Below are 19966 nucleotides of genomic sequence, written 5' to 3' on the forward strand. Positions count from 1 at the left end.
CCTTAAATACATGTGAATAGGCAACCTTTCCCCTTTCCCACCAGAGGGAGACACCAAAGCTGCGATTGCCACAGCGGCGCCACTGCCTGAAATGGAGGGCAACTGCTTCACACTACGCGTGTGGTGCACACTTCAAAACAGCAATTTTTTCCAAGGCTCAGTCAGGCCACTGTTATTAACTATGTGGACATTCTGAGTTACTGAGTGTGTCCCATAATGCATACTATGTTTTTTCAAGTGATGCATTTTTACAAAATCATAATGTCTCAGTTAATTAGTACACTTTGTATGAAACTGTGATTTGTTGAGCATCTATTTAAAATTTTATTTATATCCAACATATCTCAGTGTGATAGAAATTTTGCAGCCAGTTTTTGTTCATTATGCTCCCCTGGGCTCCCTGATACCAAAATGAAAAAATGCACAATGTCTCTAAATCTCTCTCTTGGCATTATGTCACAAAGAAGTCTGGTCCCCTGCCTTTTGATCACAAGCTATGAACATCTGTTCCTTTGGCACAAAAAGAATCATAGACATGCAAAATTTCAATAAATGCATCTAGCTCAGAAAGGCAAGCAAATCAACTGTTGTTTCCAAATTGCCTATGGGTGTCTGTCTCTGTGTTTCTTTTCACAAGTGGTGCTGGTCCTGTTATCTGGCTTTTGTAGTCTTCCAGGTGCATAAAAAATATGGTTTAGTGTATCCCATTCTGTTCCATCTTTTCTGAATTTGGAATGATCCTCAAGAAATGGTGAAAGTAATACCTCTTTATCCATACCTTCCTTTGTTGCATCAGATGTCAGCCCTTCCTGAATGATATGATGGTTTTGATGGAAGCATTAATCTTGCTGCTATTAAGATTGGTGTAACATCTCTGGACATATCATAATTACTTTCACTTGAGTCATCACAATATGGACTACAATCATCGCAGCTAGTTTCTACTTGTCTTTCAGTTTCACTGCCTTTGAAAAGTTGCTCTGAAATTTGCTGCAGATATTCTAAGTATTCCATTAGTTTCTGGTCTGACAACTTATGAATCCTTTTCAATCTCTCAATCGTGACTAACACACAACTGAGTACTTTAGATATAGCAAGACACATTAATCAGCTCAGAAACTTGAAGATGTATCATCACAATCAAGTCATGCAAAACTGAGCATTTGCATTTCTCTAATGAAGTCCTTGAGGGCGAGGTTGCAAGTTCAATCTTTAGTAATCCTCATTTGAAAGTGTGGTTTTAACGGTTATGACAGGAAAAATATTAGTGCTAATGACTCACCATATGCATCAGGAGGGCAACAGAAAATGAGTGTCTGAGACAGTGCAGAGATAAACCTTCTATGGGATGTATATAATACACTTCACAAGATGGACATTGTCAACATTCAAGAAATGTTCAAAACAAATCGTTAACTTGCACCATGAACACCAAATGAAAAATGGTGCACCACAGTGATCACAAAGATTCGTGCTATCAAGATCAAAGGTGAACTCCTTGGGAGTTACAAATTGTGCGCAATGTTAGCTAGGTATCCACTGCTAAAGAATGGCTATATAGAATCATAGTGGTGGAACAGGGTGATGAAAACTGATGGACTGTGATGGCATGCAACTGAAAGCGAGACAATCTGTCATGGAGCTTACCATGAAACTAGCTACGCTTTAAGGTGTAGCTGCTCATAGCACAATAATATATTTTATAGGCACAGAAAAAACAAACATTCAGAGACTCATACCATAGTTGTGGTTCTCTTACACCTATTTTCCCACTATTGCATGCTGTGACATAAACATTCCCTATTGCCCTTCCAAGATCACACACACAAGAGAGAATCATAGGAGGCAAAGCACCTCCAACTTCTCACAGCACAATAAATAACTTTTCAGCCAATTTATCATACACAAGAACACTTGGCATAATTTTATATGACCATGTTAAGGCACTGATGTTAGATGATCTTGATACAACCAACTTGGGTACCTCTAATTTCCAGGGTTCTTTACATTTGCATTTCCTCTTCAAATACTGGTTGGTTGGAGTTGAAAGTAAATTCGTTACTGAACTATGAGATAAAATTGTTTATCTCATCTAGAAATATTCAGGCCGATTCTGCAGTTGACAATTTGTTTGAAATTACCAATTCTGTAGCACTGTTTGAAGTTATGCAACCATCCCCTGCTTCCCTTGAAATCAATGTAATCTGTGTTGTGTGCAATTTGATGTGCATAACGTAGTAGGTCATTATCACACACACCTTGTAAATTGTATCGAGCATCCTTGAAATGTGTGAACACCAGTTTTTGTAACAAGTGTGCTTTGACCTCCCTTCAATATCCATAGGTTTAATTATGCACTACACTGTCGTATTGCTGTGCACTTATTCGAAATCTGTTCAAAATTGTTTTTTTAATGTGCTGCAGATGATCTTCCATGTATGTAATTATGTTTAATACGCACTCTGTGGACCACAATAGTCCTTTACTATGTTTCACTGGAGACAGGAATTGTGGTTTCCTGTCTGACAAGGAAGGTTAACTAAATGGCTTGACACCTTTTTCAGTACCACCTTCACTTGTTAAGCATGTATCGTCATCACTGTACTCCTCGTGTACATTGTCTGCACAGTCGAGCATACGTGACTCCATACATTCCACTCACTCATCTTGCAGAAATGCTAGTATTTCATCTGCCACTTCTTTCTCACTCTGCAAAATTCCTTGGGCTCTTTTCTGATGAAATGTCAACTTTGGCAACTGTTGTTCTGGATATAATACAATGTTTGCTTTGTTTATCGTTGCCATTATTCTGCTTCGTATCTCCACTACTACAGCATTGTTGTGAGTTACTTTTCAATAAAGCAATAAAAGTACACTCTGTAGCCTCATGCTGTGCTCACCATTGAATACCTCCTGTCACAGCCCCTGTGTTGTCACTGGCAGCCAATATTGTGGTTGCATGGTAGACAGTAAGTGGGGTGTTGAATGATGTAAATATCACTGGCTTTTTGTAGCTTTGCACTGAAGGGGTTCCTTGTAAGACAAATTTGGTGCAAAAAGAAACATTAAGTGATAAAAATGACCACTGGTGTGGTTCTGAATATACAATAAGAAATAAAAGCAGTTAGTATAGTTAAATGTGGGTAATTTCTACAATGAAACCACTGTTGAAAATGAATAAAAGTCATACAATTTCAAAGCTTCACAGAAACAAGTATTCTTGTTACAGATGGACACAATTTCAAAATGGTCACTTTAACCAATTCTGCAATTCTATTGTTAGGAGTAACCTCTTTGCCGATAATGCAGGTATCTGTAATAAAATACTATCCGAGAAAGCAGAAGAAATATCCACTGAGATCTTGATAAGATATTACAAAATTGACTACTTGCAAATGTTCAGAGATGTGAAACTGTGCACTTCATGCACACAAATGTAATACGTAATGAATACAATATCAGTAAATCACAATTGGAATCAGTCAAATCATGCAAATACTTTAGCATGTTATTTTAGGAGGATATGAATAGTCACATAGGTTCAGTCAAACACTTGGACAACCTATCATAGAATATTACTCAGTTTTGTGGGACCCATGCCAAATAGGAATGACAAGAGATTTTGAATGTATTTAAAGGACAGCACAAATTGCCACATGTAAGTTTGATTTGTGGTGGAGTATGATTTAAATGCTGAAACTGTGAAATGGCAGACATTTGAAAAAAAGATATCAACTGTCCTGGGAAAGTCTATATATGAAGCTTTAAGGACCAGTATTAAGTGAGAAATCTAAGAATATACCACAACCTTCTTTTGATTGCTATTGTAGGAACTACAAAAGCAACATTAGATCAATTACAGTGTGCACAGAGGCTTTTAAAGTAGCCATTCTCCTCATATTCAATATATGAATAGAATGGGAAGAAGAACTAAATGTGAATTTTCTCGTTTCTAGAAGGTCAAATCAAGTATAACAGGCATTGTTAATTGTGGCTGTTGCACTTCTTGGCAGAGGAATTGCAGCACATCATGTCATGTAGTGCAAAGAAATGCAGAAAACACACTGACAGAAAAAAAATCGCAACTCCAAAAAATAATTAATCTAGAGTAATGAAATTTTGGGAATACATTTGTCTAGATAACATATTTAAGTGATTAACATTGCAAGATCACAGGTTAATGTAAACATGAGATAAATCATTCCAAATGTGAAATGCTGGTACGTTAATAACAAGTGTACCCACCAGAATGTCAAGTGCATGCATGCACTTGTCAGTCAATATAGGGACAGTTAATGCTGTTTGTGGATGGCACTGGAGTTGTCTGATGATGTCCCATATATGCTCGATTGGGAGGTATATTTGGTTATCGAACAGGCCAAGCTAACATGTCGACACTCCATACTAGAGCATGTTGGGTTACAACAGCACTATGTGGATGGGCTTTATCCTGTTGGAGAAACCCCCTGAAATGCTGTTCATGAATGGCAGCCTAACAGGTTGACTCACCAGATTGATTACAAATTTGCAGTCAGTGTGCATGGGATAACCATGAGAGTAGTCCAGCTGTCTTACAAAATTTCACTCCAGACCATAACTCCAGCTGTAGGTCCAGTGTGTTTAGCACAAAGACAGGGCATCACTGGCACCTTGGCAGAACCAGCTTTCACCAGCAAAACATAACAGACCTCAACCCTGCCCTCCAATGAGCTCTCAATTGGCAATGGCTTGGGATCAGTGGAATTCATGCTAAATGGTGTCTGGTTAAGAGCTGTCTTTGAAGTAAGCAATTTGTAACAGTTCATTATGGCACTGTAGTGGCAACTGTTGCTCTGATTGCTGCTGCAGATGCAGTACAACATGCCAGAGTCTCACACTGAAAATGACAGTCATCCCTCTCGGTAGTGTCGTGGCTTTCCGGAACCTGGTTTTCTTGTACTGTACAGTCTCATGATCACTGTTGCTAGCAGTTATGTACAGTACAGTAGCTACATTGCTGCCAGGTCTTTCTGCAATATCGTAGAAGGAACATCCAGCTTCTCATAGCCCTATTACATGACCTCTTTCAAACTCAGTGAGGTGTTGATAATGGTGTCTTTGTCACCCTAAAGGTATTCCTGACTAACATCAACTCACCATGATGAATCTCATAGGTAACAAACATTCATGATCATTAGAATGTGTATTTTAAGCAAACCTGATTTGCATCCTTCTAGTGGTACAGTGTAATACAACTGGTGCAAAACTGGAATATATATCATCTTTCAGATATAGAAACATGCCTACCAACTTTCATTTATGCTGCATGACTCCTTCTTGGTGTTGCAATTTTTTTTCGGTGTTTTTAAATTGGTGCACATATACTTCAATAACATTGTTGCAGGTAATGAAACTTGCTTCATTTATATATTGCTTCAAATAAGTCATTAAACAAGATGCTTGTGCCTGTGTGTGTGTGTGTGTGTGTGTGTGTGTGTGTTTGAGTGGAGACTTGACAGAAAGCAGAGAGATTTTATGTAGATAAAGAGTTTGTGGAGGAGTAGAATCTTGTATGTGTACAGCTCAGAAAAATGAAAGAAAATAACCACTGGAGTGAGTGATTTTGGGAGAAAAAGAGCTGTACTGAGTGCAGTGGAAGTTAGTTTGAAAAAGTAAAATAACTGGTTTTATTCTGCAGGACTTTCTAGTGCTTTTAGTGTGTTTTAACATAATATTTATTTACCATCATCATTACAAGCACACTCAGTACCAGGTGGTTATAATTAAAGTGCAGCTACTCACACAGGCCAAGTATGGGCTGTAATTATTGTATGGCAGCAAACCTTGCTAGATATGGTAATATGAAGATATGCTAATGTGTTAATGTGGAACCGATTTACTCTGTAAAAAATGTTAGTTCCAATTATGGCCACCAGCTGCAAATCTGGTGCTATACATTATATAACCATATGACATTTGTGCTGCAATACCAGAGAAGGAAAGTTGCTATTCACCATATAGTGGAGATGCTGAGTCACAATAGGCACAACAAAAAGATTCACTCAATTATAGCTTTCGGCCATTAAGGCCTTTGTCAGCAGTAGACACACATGCGCGCACACACACACTCAAACAAATGCAACCTGCACACACGTCTGCAGTCTCAGAGAGCTGAAACCACACTGTGAGTAGCAGCACCAGTACATGTTGGAGTGGCCACTGAGTGGGGGTAAGTAGAAGGCTGGGGTGGGGAGGGGGAGGGATAGTATGGTGGGAGTGGTGGACAGTGAAGTGTTGCAATTTAGATGGAGGGCCCTTGCGAATCCCAAAAGACAGTCGCCATAACCTTTCCAGCTGAAGGAATGGTCTTTGCCTTTTTTGGTGCAGATTCTCCCTTGGTAACATATTGTTTAGATTGTTGTTTGGTCTCAGGAGTGTAGTAAGGTATCCATGTTTCATCCACAGTGATGAAACGATGCTTAAAGTCCTGCGTATTCTTCCTGAACAGCTGCAAACCATCCTTGCAACACTTCACATGATACCATTTTTGGTCAAGTGTGAGCAATCACGGAACCCATCTTGCAGATAGCTTTCTCATGTCCAAATGTTTATGCAAAATATTATCTCCCCTTTCATTCGAGTTGCTCACAGCACTAGCAATCTCATGTATCTTAACTCTTCTGTCATCCATCACCATATCCTGGATTTTATCGATCATTTCTGGAGTCGTAACTCCACAGGGTGTCCAGAACGTTCAGCATCACTTGTGCCCATATGGCCACGCCGAAAATTTGGAAACCACTTATAAACTGTTCTAATCAAAGGTGCAGAGTCACTGTAATGATTATCAAGCTTCTCTTTAGTCTCCTGAGGCGTTTTGCCTTTCATAAAGTAATGTTTAATCACCACGCGAAATTCTTTTTCGTCCATTTTTTGACAATCACTTAACTTCCTTGATTCACATGAATGCCAAACACAAAGAAACAGACTAATATGGCTGAAACTTGGTGTGTGTGCTTTCCAAAGATGCTACCAACTAAACATGACCTCGATACGCCCCGGTAGTGCCATTTCTCGGACTTTGCATGGACTTTTCAAATGCCCCTCGTATATCGGTCTATAGCTACGGGACAGTAATTGTATCTTTCCATCGGCAGGAGAGGTCCTATGAGATCTAAATGTATATGTTCAAACTGTAGATTTGTAGGGATGAAGCTTTGAAGTGGTGATCTGACATGTCTGCTAATTTTATTCCTTTGACAAGCCATGCACTGTCATACAAATTGCTTACACTCTCTGTCCATATGCAGCCAGACGAATGCTCGCTTCACCATGTTTGTTTTGGTTTTAACACCTGGGTGTGACATGTTGTGCAGCAAGGTGATAATCTGTTGCCGGAAGTGTGCAGTAATGAGTGGCCGTGGTCTGTTATTGGCAATGTCACAATATAGCTCAACGGCTGATGGAGGTAGTGCGATGCGATGGAATTGCATGCCTGTCGGTTGCACCAACAAATCATGTAATTCATCATCCAATTGTTGCACCACCGTGAGAGCTTCAAAGTGAATTGGTTCAGAAATAGCTTCTATATGCGAGAGTGCGTCAGCTAGCACATTCAGTTCACATTCGACATGAGTGATGTTAGTAGTAAATTGACCAATGAAATCAAGATGTTGAAGCTGTCATGGTGAAGCTTTATCTGGGCTCTGTCGGAAAACATAAATTAGTGGCTTGTGATCCATTACCAAAACAAATCGCTGTCCCTCTAACATGTGTCAGAACTTTTTGATGGTTGCATAGGCAGCATATAGCTCAAGGTTGTACGTTAACCGATTTTGCTGTGAAGGTGGCAACTTTTTGCTAAAGAAGGCTATTGGTTGCCAGTGTTCATCCACGTGTTGTTGTAGTGCAGCAGCAATTGAGGAGGCAGACGCATCAACCATCAGAGCAAATTGTGCTTGTGGTACTGGGTGCGCCAAGAGTGCTGCTTCAGTGATGGCAGTCTTCAAATCAGGAAATACCATGACAACTTCTAGGTTTCACTGAAGTTTATCCTTTGGTCTTGGTTTGCCTTGTATGAATTTGTTCAGAGGTGTGCGTGATTAAGGACAAAACGATGATAGAAGTTCGTGACATCGAGGAAACATTGTAGTTCCTTCATTGTAGTAGGTTGCAGAAAATCAAGTATTGCATCTACCTTTTCTTTTTAGGGCCAATTTCCTTGAGCATTAATGATATAGCTGAGAAATTGAATTTCTATTGCCCCAAAGATGCATTTGGACGAATTAATAATGAGGCCATACTCACATAGACGGGTAAAGAGTTGCTGTAGGTGTGACAGCTTCTGAGCATGATATGATCAAAACATAATCTATGTATTAGCAATTATCGAAGTCACGTGTGACCTCATCCATAAATCTTTGGAATGTCTGAGCAGCGTTATATAGCCTGACAGGCATGCAAGTGAACTCGAACAACCCGAAATGTGTGCATACAGCTATCTTAAGAACGTCGACTGGTGCCACGGGTATCCAGTAAAAAGCTCTAACGAGATCCAGCATGGAGAATATGCTCTTACTGTAGACATTGGATGTGAAATCCTCAATGTGTGGTATAGGGTACCGGTCTGGAATCATTCTTGCAGTTAGCTGTCAATAGTCTCCACAAGGACGCCATCCGTTGTTCTTTTTCGGTACCACATGGAGGGGGGTATGCCCAACTACTACTTGACGGACAACAGATCCCCTTTGCAAACATGGATGCATATTCCTGTTTAACTACTTTCAATTTCTGTGGCGTTAAACGTCGTGGTCGAGCATGAACAGGTGGCCCAGGCCTGGTCAAAATGTAGTGCACTGTGTAGTGCTGTAAGGGAGCTAGTGTGGGAGCTTGACATGTGATCTCGGGAAACTGTTTCAAAAGTCCAATAAAAAGAGAATTTCCAGTTGTCACTCTGATGCTAGCATCTTCCACATGACATACTAGTCCTCTGCTAGCTACGTTAGTACTAGTGTCCAGCAGGTATCGATGCCTGAGGTCAGGTACAAGTCCATAAAAAGATAAAAAATCTGCCCCCAGTATAGGATGTGTGATGTCTGTCACGACAAACTGCCACTCAAGCATGCTTCATAGGCCTGGGCTTAACACTAATGTGGTACAACCATATACAGCTACTGTAGAACCATTGGCTGCAAAGAGATGGCACGCTTATGAGATGGCAAATGGGCAGACGGGTAGACTAACACATCTGCGCCTGTGTCTACTAGGAACTGTAATTTCAGACCTTGGTCCATGATAAACAATCGACAGCTGCTGTTTGGAGCATCAGTGGCCATCATCACTGAGCTCCTGTTCTTTTCCCTGCTCACAAGGTGGGCTATACTTTCATGCCTCGGACCCAAAACGGCAGTAGGATCAGTACACTTTCATAGCCAAAGGTGAGTGACTATGTTTCCCGGGTGAGTGGTAGCTACGAGATCGGAGACTGTTCTGAGTTCACAGTGCGGTGACTTGTGTAGAAAGTTCAGTGATCTGAGCTTGTGGCACAGCAAAGTTGCAGTCCGTCTGCGGTTGTATACTAACTGTTGCAATGCACACATATGGATACATTTCAAATATTCTATCGGCACTTTGCGCTAATGCATCTATATTGCTGGTGCACACATTTAGAATCTTTTAGATGACAGGAGTTAGGCATGATAGCCAGTTGCTTCACTGAATGTCATTGCTTACTGCGTTGCTTGTCAACATACATAATCGGCACAGCAGCTACGATGGAGTGCGATTGCCCATCTCTTCGGTATGAAGTAGTTTTTCCAGCTTTTTCACCTCAGATTGCAGAAGTCATGTGATTAGGGCACTCTTAAATTTTCGAATATCGGTCCACGCTCGGCATTGATGATAGAATATTCTGCACCTCCAGTGCCATCTCTTTGCCGAGTGCTGCTACAACATAACTATATTTTGTATGGTCTGTGGTGGCTTTTGCTTGGACAAATTGGCTTTCCAACTGCGCAAATCATAGCATAGGATTTTGTTACCAGAACGGCGGTGGGTTTACTGTGATGTGGTTTATCATTGCACCAGCAGGTGTGTCTGCTAGTGGTACAGGAACTTGATCTACCATTGTAGTAATACTGCAAAAGCAGTAGGCTACAGATGCGTGGCACGCCTGCCATGGAGTGCAGAAGATGCGCGAAGCAGTTGAGTGTGCGATGCGGTTGACGTGACTGTACTTTTTGTGATGCAGTACGGTACGGAGTGTAAACATGTGTTGGATTGAACGCCTGTGACCATCGAATGTCACATCGGGGTCACCAACTGTTATGGGTTAGCAAAACTCTTTTTATTACTTTAGGAATTACCCGTAACACAAAATGACATTCAAGTGACAGAGTGAACAAACAACAGAATAAATAATATAGTTGGAAAGCAAAGAATAAACATAGATGTCAGAGATGTTGTTGCATGGAATCTTTCACTTGTGCTTAGCACTAAATCTTACACATATACACTGTACGCTAGCTTGCGTACACTTCAGTTGAAAATGATGGTGACAGGGCATAGTGGCCGATTTTGATGGTACCTGGTGAAAAAGAGGGCACACTCCTTTGAATGATGGTGTTACAACAACATCTGTTGACGCTGGCAAAGTACTAGATATTGAAGTGTTTGTTTACCAGATCTGTTGGCTCTGTTAAACTGCGATGTGTAAAGTACCTTGGTGATGGTGATAATAAAGCTTTCCTTGAGGTTAAAAAATGTGCTCCATATGCAGCTCAGACTATTGTTCAGAAGTTAGAATGTGTTGGACATGTACATGAAAGGCTTGGCACTAGACTTAGAAGGTTGAAACAAGATTTGTCAGGAAAAAAGTTATCTGATGGGAACAGAATAAAAGGGAGAGGGCAACTGACGGATGCAGAAATTGACAAGCTACAGGCATATTATGGTTTGGCAGTAAGAAGGAACACAATGGACTTGAAAAACTATGAAGCCAGCAGTTTGGGCCTTATACTTCCACAAAATGTCAACAGACGATAACCCTATCCACAATTTGTGCCCTGGAGGAAGTGAATCACAGTGAGCTACCAAAGGTCAATTGTTGTTGGTGAAGAATATCACAGGAATTCTCTACCAGCTGCTATAATGGAAGCCATCAAACTTATATTCAGGGACCTTGCAAATGAAAACTTATTGAAGAAATGTTTTCGTGGCGGTACCCAAAACCCAAATGAAAGTTTCAACTAATGTCTATGTGAAAGATTGCCAAAAAACCATTTTTGTGGGAAGAAATGCACTTGCTATTGGTGTTTATGGTACAGTTTCATGTTTTAATTATGGTGTGCAAACCAGGAAATATGGTTTGGAGAAAATGAGACTTAAGCTTGGAGTGAACTGCATCGAAGCTTTGTATACGATAGACTGAGAGCATGTAGTGAATGCAGATGAATCATTTTTGGAGGTGATAAAATCAAGAAGAGTACATCATAGGAATGTGAAAAGGAAGAAAACTGATTTATAAAATGAAAAAGAACCTGCTTATGGTGCTGGAAAGTTTTAAAAGAATGCCAAATACGAGCAGAAACTTTAACGGCCATTTTCTGCAAAACACAGATTTCTATACTTAGGCACATGTAACGCCCAAAATAAATTTCCTATTACTTTCAAACTTGGTATGCTTACTAAACACAAACTCCTTAATGCAAAACTCTAGAATTTTTCAAATCTATTAAAAACTGTGGTAAAAATTGAGATAATTGACTATAAAATTTGAATTTTTTCTAAACATGAAGTTCAAAATGTAACAGCTCATTCATTTTTTCATGAATTAAATAAATTCTAGAGTTTCATACATCTGTAAGTATGGTTTGTATGCGGTGCAAAATACATCGAAGAATATCTCTTTCTTATGAAGAAAAGTGTACCTATAGCAACAAATGCAGCCAATAGTAAGTGAAAAAATGATTAAATTTCATGCTGACAAAGTTTTATGAATTTATTAGTAAAAGGATAGACAGTGGAAATTTGGAAATTAAAATGTCCTGAGGTGCCTCTCCTGCACCAAGTTGGCTTGTGTGACGTCCTACCCCCCCCCCCCCCCCCACACACACACACTTGAAAGTGAAATAAGTAGAATATAAAATATGAAAGTAAGACAACAGTTGTGATTGGCTTTACAATGAGTTAGTGAGGTTTTGTAGGTGTATTTAATTGGTAAGATGTTTTTTCAGTGTCCAACATCTTTAACAGACCATTTTTGCTTACAACATTTCAACAATTGATCTAGTCCTCTGGTGCAGCAAACTGTGGTCTGCGGCCAGACTGCCTGGTTACAAATAATTAGCAGACATCAGACTACCATATGAAGCATCTATAGAACATGACTAGATCCATTGTCAAATCAGTGTTAGCAAAAATGGAGTTATTAACTTGAGTAGGTGAGTTGAATCCTCAAAACATGAATCCCTTCTTGATGGGATCTATAGAACAACACGAATGAATGAATGAGCCACTGAGTGAATAGAAACAATTGTAATTCATGATGAGTCCAAATTAAGTGTTTCAGTTGGTAAGATATTGAGCTTGGGTTCAGGACTCCATTGATCCATCTTGATGTATGTTATCTATGGTTTCTTACATGAGTTCAGGAAAAGCTGCCAGGTGTGCCTTAGAACACAAGTAGGCTGTGGTGCATTATGAACACTGTACTTATCATGATAAAGATGATCCATTGTTCCAACAGCTCTCCAGTGGCACTCCACAGCATGTTATTCTGGATAATGCTACCAAATGACTGAGGACAAAAAGAGATGCATATCCATAATGTGGAAAATCCTGGTGAACTTCAGGTACCTTACAGTTCCAGTTAGAGCAGTGCAACTCAGGCCAGATCCCGATAGTCCTGAATTATTCACAGCTATGCTCAGAATAAAAGTTCCATTTGCTGCAATAATGGAGGGAAGAGGTGGAGGTGGTGTCTGAGAGATAACTCCCTAACAATGTGATGTGTAGATAGTACACAAAGAAGAACAGGGACCAGTAGCAGATTAGCATTGATCTACTTGCTCTCATTCACTAACAGTTGTGTTTCTGCTATTATTTCAGAGGAAGGAACTTGTACTTTGAAAATCTGAGACGATCAACATTTTAAGGATTATGTTACATTTCATTATAGGTTTCAGTTAAGTTTTCTATGTTTCAATACTCATATTAGAGAGTTACATAGTGTATTTATTTTTATATACACAAATTAGTCATGATGATGTATATTAATACACTCCTGGAAATGGAAAAAAGAACACATTGACACCGGTGTGTCAGACCCACCATACTTGCTCCGGACACTGCGAGAGGGCTGTACAAGCAATGATCACATGCACGGCACAGCGGACACACCAGGAACCGCGGTGTTGGCCGTCGAATGGCGCTAGCTGCGCAGCATTTGTGCACCGCCGCCGTCAGTGTCAGCCAGTTTGCCGTGGCATACGGAGCTCCATCGCAGTCTTTAACACTGGTAGCATGCCCCGACAGCGTGGACGTGAACCATATGTGCAGTTGACGGACTTTGAGCGAGGGTGTATAGTGGGCATGCGGGAGGCCGGGTGGACGTACCGCCGAATTGCTCAACACGTGGGGCGTGAGGTCTCCACAGTACATCGATGTTGTCGCCAGTGGTCGGCGGAAGGTGCACGTGCCCGTCGACCTGGGACCGGACCGCAGCGACGCACGGATGCACGCCAAGACCGTAGGATCCTACGCAGTACCGTAGGGGACCGCACCGCCACTTCCCAGCAAATTAGGGACACTGTTGCTCCTGGGGTATCGGCGAGGACCATTCGCAACCGTCTCCATGAAGCTGGGCTACGGTCCCGCACACCGTTAGGCCGTCTTCCGCTCACGCCCCAACATCGTGCAGCCCGCCTCCAGTGGTGTCGCGACAGGCGTGAATGGAGGGACGAATGGAGACGTGTCGTCTTCAGCGATGAGAGTCGCTTCTGCCTTGGTGCCAATGATGGGCGTATGCGTGTTTGGCGCCGTGCAGGTGAGCGCCACAATCAGGACTGCATACGACCGAGGCACACAGGGCCAACACCCGGCATCATGGTGTGGGGAGCGATCTCCTACACTGGCCGTACACCACTGGTGATCGTCGAGGGGACACTGAATAGTGCACGGTACATCCAAACCGTCATCGAACCCATCGTTCTACCATTCCTAGACCGGCAAGGGAACTTGCTGTTCCAACAGGACAATGCACGTCCGCATGTATCCCGTGCCACCCAACGTGCTCTAGAAGGTGTAAGTCAACTACCCTGGCCAGCAAGATCTCCAGATCTGTCCCCCATTGAGCATGTTTGGGACTGGATGAAGCGTCGTCTCACGCGGTCTGCACGTCCAGCACGAACGCTGGTCCAACTGAGGCGCCAGGTGGAAATGGCATGGCAAGCCGTTCCACAGGACTACATCCAGCATCTCTACGATCGTCTCCATGGGAGAATAGCAGCCTGCATTGCTGCGAAAGGTGGATATACACTGTACTAGTGCCGACATTGTGCATGCTCTGTTGCCTGTGTCTATGTGCCTGTGGTTCTGTCAGTGTGATCATGTGATGTATCTGACCCCAGGAATGTGTCAATAAAGTTTCCCCTTCCTGGGACAATGAATTCACGGTGTTCTTATTTCAATTTCCAGGAGTGTATTTCATGTTCATAAATTAAATTACATATGCAGCTTATAATTTAAAATAAGACATAATTTCTGGAAGACTTAAAAAAATTCACATTACTACAAATTTTCCTGCATTGCTTATAAATTATATGTAGCTTTTGAAACAGGCACTTGAATCCAAAGGAAACTGTTACAACATTTACATACTTTGAAAGTCCAGTTATTTAATTGAGCAGGTAGGCCAGAGAATTTTAAGAGGAAAATGGATTTTGAGGGAAATGGACAGTTTGAAGTTGTAGTTGGAATTAGTGAAGTTCAGTGGTAGATGAGTTCAGGTGAGTAAAGGATTATAAATACACAGTCAAGTAGGATTAATGCAAGTGTAGGTCAAATAATGAATACAGAACTGCAAAGAAGCCACTACCAACAGCATAGTGAAAGTGTTATAGGAGCCAAAATAGACATGAAGCCAACACTCTCCACAGTAGTTAAAATTAACATGCCACTTAGCTCCAGAGATGGTGAAGAGACTGAAGTAATGTGTGATGAGATAAAATAAATTATTTAGACAGTTAAGGGAGAGGAAAATGTAATTGTGGTAGCAGTAGGAAGAGGAGGAGAAGAAAATTAGTAGGAGAATATTGACAGGGGAAAAGGAACAAAATAGGAAACTCATGGTAGAACTTTGCACAGGGCATAATTTAATCACTGCTAACACATTTTCTAAGAATCATGGAAGTAGGTTTCAGATTGATTATGTAATGGTAAGACAGAGATTTTAAACTATTAGACAATTCCAGATGTAGATGTGGATTTTGATGATAACATATTAGTTATAAACTGTAGACCAAAATGGAAGAAGCTGCAGAGAGGTATAAAATTAACGAGATCGTACCTGGATAAGTAGAAAAAATCAGAGGTTACTGAGAGTCTGAAATGGAGCATTAGGAAACGATTGACGGAAATGGGGGGAAAAGAATACAGTAGAAGATTATTGGATACCTTTGAGAGATGGAATGATGATCAAACAGGTAAAAAGACAAACCATAGCAAAAGTTGTTAGATATCATAGGACATACTAAAGTTAATTTACAACAGCAGAAAATATAAAAATGCAGCAAATGAAGCAGGTGAAAGGAAATACAGACATTTAAAAGGTGAGATTGATAGAAAGTGCAAAATGGCTAGAGAACAAATACAAGGCTAGGGAAGGATGTGTAACTAGGAAAAAATTAAAGAGCCTTTTGGAGTAAAGAGAAAGTGATGTATAAGTATCAAGAGGTCCAAAGGAAAACCAGTACTAAGCAAAGAAGGGGAAACTGAAAGGTGGGAGGAATATGTGGAGGAGCTGTACAAGGGAAATGAACATTAAAGGCAATAGATAGGGAAGAGGAAGTAGATGAAGATGAGATATGATAATGCAAGAAGAATGTGACACAGCACTGAAAGACCTAAGTCGAAACAAGGATCTTTGAGTATATGACATTGTTTCTGAACTACTGATATCCTTGGAAGAGCCAGCCAAGACAAAATTGTTCCATCTTATGTGCAAGATGTAAGAGACAGGAGAAATACCAACAGAGTTCAACAAGAATGTAATAAGTACAATTTCAAAGAAAGCAGGTGCTAGCAGGTATGAATATTACCAAAATATCAGTTTAATAAGTCATAGTTGCAAAATACTGACACAAAGTACTTATGGAATAATGGAAAAATTTGTAGAAGTCTACATCATGGAAAATCAGTTTGTGTTCCAGAGAAATGTAGGAACAAGTGAAGCAATACTGACCCTATGACATATCTTAGAAGATAGGATAAAGAAGGGGAAATGTACATTTATAGCATTTTTAGAGTCAGAGAAAGCTTTTGACAATGTTGAATACAATACACTCTGAAATTCTGAAGGTAGCAAGGATAAAATACAGGGAGCAAGAAGTTATTTACAATAAAGTGTGATGGTCTAAGAGGTACATCACAACAGGGAAATGAGCCTGTGACCTCTGAGAACTGTGTCAGAGGTTACACCAAAGTTGTAATACAACATGTGCATGCCATACTAACCCACATAAATCCACTCGATGATATGGACTTAAATCTTCGAAACTCCTTGCAGAAGAAAATGAAGTGAGACAGGGAATGGTAAAGTTGTTGTTTCATTTGATATCAGTAACAGTCATGGTGAAGCCTAACCAAAAAGTTTACATTTAAAAGTTATTTGCAACTTGTACTAAGTCCAAGTGTCAGTTATAAGATTCAGAGGCATGAAAGAGAAATAGTACTTGAGAAGGGACTAAGAAAGGGTTGTGATGTACAAGATGTGATCAAAAAGTAACAGGATTTTTTGTTTATCTTAAAGAATCTGTATTTATTCATCAATATCCACATTCTACTCTTCAAAGGAACCCCCTCAGGGGTAATACACTTGTGCCAACACTTTTCCTGTCTTGGAAGCGCTTCTGGAGCTCACTTTTCATTATTGTGTTCAGCTCCTTCAGTGATTCTGTTTTATCTCATGAGTGGTGGCAAAACGACGACGTTTCACCATTCTTTTCAGCCTTGGAAATAGGAAGAAGTTGCTGGGTGCCATGTCCAGTGAATACAGTGGCTGAGTCAATGTAAAAGTTTTGCTTTTGCCAAAAAATCACAAACAAACATTGAGGTGAGGTGTGAATGAGAGCATTATCGTCATGCAATTTCCATGATTGGTTTTGCCACAATTCTGGTCATTTTCTTCGAATTGCTTTATGCAAGCACCGCATAAATTCCATGTGGTACCCCTTATTGATTGTATGACCATAAGTCAGGAATTTGTGATGCAATATCTCATTGTAATTGAATAAAACAATGAGAAGAACCTACACATGTGATTGAACTAGTCAGATTTAACAATTTTGGAATAAACTTTGCTGCTACATGCTTCATGCCCAAAACATCTGAAAAAATTGATGTGCATGAGCTAGTGGGTATGCCAACGTTATCAGAAACCTCTCTGATGGTGATTCGGGAATTTTCCAAAACCATTTTCTTTATTTCTTCCACATTGCCGTCAGTAACTGATGTGTTAAGGCATCCAGGGCAGTTATCGTCTCCAGTTTTTTTGCGACACACTTTCAGATATTTGTACCACTCATTAACTCTAGTCTTACTCATAGTAGATTCACCAAACGCTGCAGTAAACATTTTGAATGTTGTGCTACGATTTATTCCATTATTAAAGCAAAATTTAATGCAAATTCTTCGATCCATCTTTTTCAAAAATAAAAATTCGCTGAGCACTCAAAAACAACTATAACCTTTTGACTGTCAACAATAAACTAAATATTCAAAACAGCTGAAAGTGCAAACATCCATCAGGAACATGTTTTCTAACAAGATAAAAAAAAAAAAAAATTAAAATAGGATGTATGAAGCCTGTGAAATTATATTCCTGTTAATATTTTATTACAATTCACATCCCCTGTGTTATTCCATCTATACTTTGAGCAAGCAGTAAAGGAAACCAAGAAAAATTTGGAGAAGTTTTTAAAATTTGGTAAGAGGACATAAAAACTTTACAGAAGAATGCAGAGGCTTACGTGGGTTTGCAAAACTAATGAGGAGATACTGAACAGAAGTGGGGAGATAAGAAAATTGTGGCACAACTTGACTAAAAGAAGGGATCAGTTGATAGAACACATTCTGAGATATCAAAGAATCATTGGTATAGATTTGGAGGGAAGTGTGGGGGTAAAATTGTAGGAGGAGAGCAATAGATGAATACAGCAAGCAGGATCAAATGGTTCTAGGTTTCAGTAGTCATTCAGAGGCTTGCACAGGATAGAGTATTGGGGAGAACTGCACCCAACTATCTTTGGACTGAAAACCACAATAACAGTGACAAGTACAACCAATATATTTTACCCAACCCATACTGTGTTTTGGTTTGTGTATATGCCTTCACTGTGATTCATACTTCTTAAAAGCTACAATTTCCATTTAAAAAATATACAGATGATAGAAAAAGAGCACTTACTTGACAAATGATTTTTATTCTAAGTGCTTATGGATTTTGAGCTTTGAGTCAGTTTTTAGGACGTGTTTGAGTGGCACAAGAAGAAGAGTACTGTTCACAACAGGAAGATGCCAAAGTTCAAATTACATCCTGGCACAGTTTTAACTTCCCCTTTTGTGTACATGTGTCTTTTTGGACTCGGGGAGGATATGAAAAAACTACACCTATATATAAGGAAACTACATCTATTCCTGTTTGCAGTAACAAGAAGAGATGAGGACTGTATTAAGGAAGCTAATGAATGATCCCTTAACTTAAATGCCTCACTTCAGGAATCTGTACCATTTGTAGAAGTTTAGTCCTGTGTAGCATTTGCTTCCATAATTGAACACCTTACAAATAATGATATTGTAGTTTTTTTAATCTTTATTTTGATGTACTTTTAATTTCTTTGTTTCAGAATGCTATATACGACATCAGTACGGGAGGTCACCAAAGGCTCATACACATAACACCAAAGAATTCTTTTGGAAGATAAAGTGAATTCTTAATTCCAAACAGTTTATATAACTAAGCAGTTTTTATGGCCATGATATTTTAAGTGACTATCAGACTTAATAAATCATTGCGAAAGACTGCTGGTAGTATTCAGCTTCAATGCCATACATTCTAGTTAGAGGGAACCTTGCATCATATGGACAGCGCCAGCCTTGGAGAGTTCTTGTGTCAGGCTTGAAAGGTAGATCAAAAAATCATTAACATGTAGTAGTTGTAATGATTATTTTGAAATCCATAGTTCTTAGAAAGAGAGAGAGAGAGAGAGAGAGAGAGAGAGAGAGAGAGAAGGCATTCAGAAAGTTGTGTTGTGATCAGTACACACATAAATGGAAAAATATTCATTTCATCTATAGATTGTTAAGTAATTGTGCCATCAAGTGGAATAGGGAGTTGAGAAATAACAACACACAAAAGTTAAACGTAAAACTGCACAGCTTCCCTTTAACTCTGAAAAAGCAATGCACAGGTCACGGCAGTACATCTACATCTACATTTATACTCCGCAAGCCACCCAATGGTGTGTGGCGGAGGGCACTTTACGTGCCACTGTCATTACCTCCCTTTCCTCTTCCAGTCATGTATGGTTCGCGGGAAGAACGACTGCCGGAAAGCCTCCGTGCGCGCTCGAATCTCTCTAATTTTACATTCGTGATCTCCTCTGGTGGTATAAGTAGGGGGAAGCAATATATTCAATACCTCATCCAGAAACGCGCCCTCTTGAAACCTGGACAGCAAGCTACACCGCGATGCAGAGTGCCTCTCTTGCAG

At 40.1% G+C, this 19966-nt stretch overlaps 1 protein-coding gene across 1 annotated transcript in view; it reads left to right on the top strand.

The window, feature by feature from the left end:
• Positions 1-19966, top strand: part of LOC126236335 (uncharacterized) — an 86547-nt gene that overhangs the window by 25333 nt on the left and 41248 nt on the right. Inside the window, exon 2 of the mRNA XM_049945557.1 lies at positions 19101-19379. Within this exon, the coding sequence (XP_049801514.1) occupies positions 19298-19379 (82 nt within the window). The 5' untranslated portion in view covers positions 19101-19297. The remainder of the gene's footprint in view (positions 1-19100; positions 19380-19966) is intronic.

This window comes from Schistocerca nitens, chromosome 2 (genome assembly GCF_023898315.1).
Source record: "Schistocerca nitens isolate TAMUIC-IGC-003100 chromosome 2, iqSchNite1.1, whole genome shotgun sequence".
NCBI lineage: Eukaryota > Metazoa > Arthropoda > Insecta > Orthoptera > Acrididae > Schistocerca > Schistocerca nitens.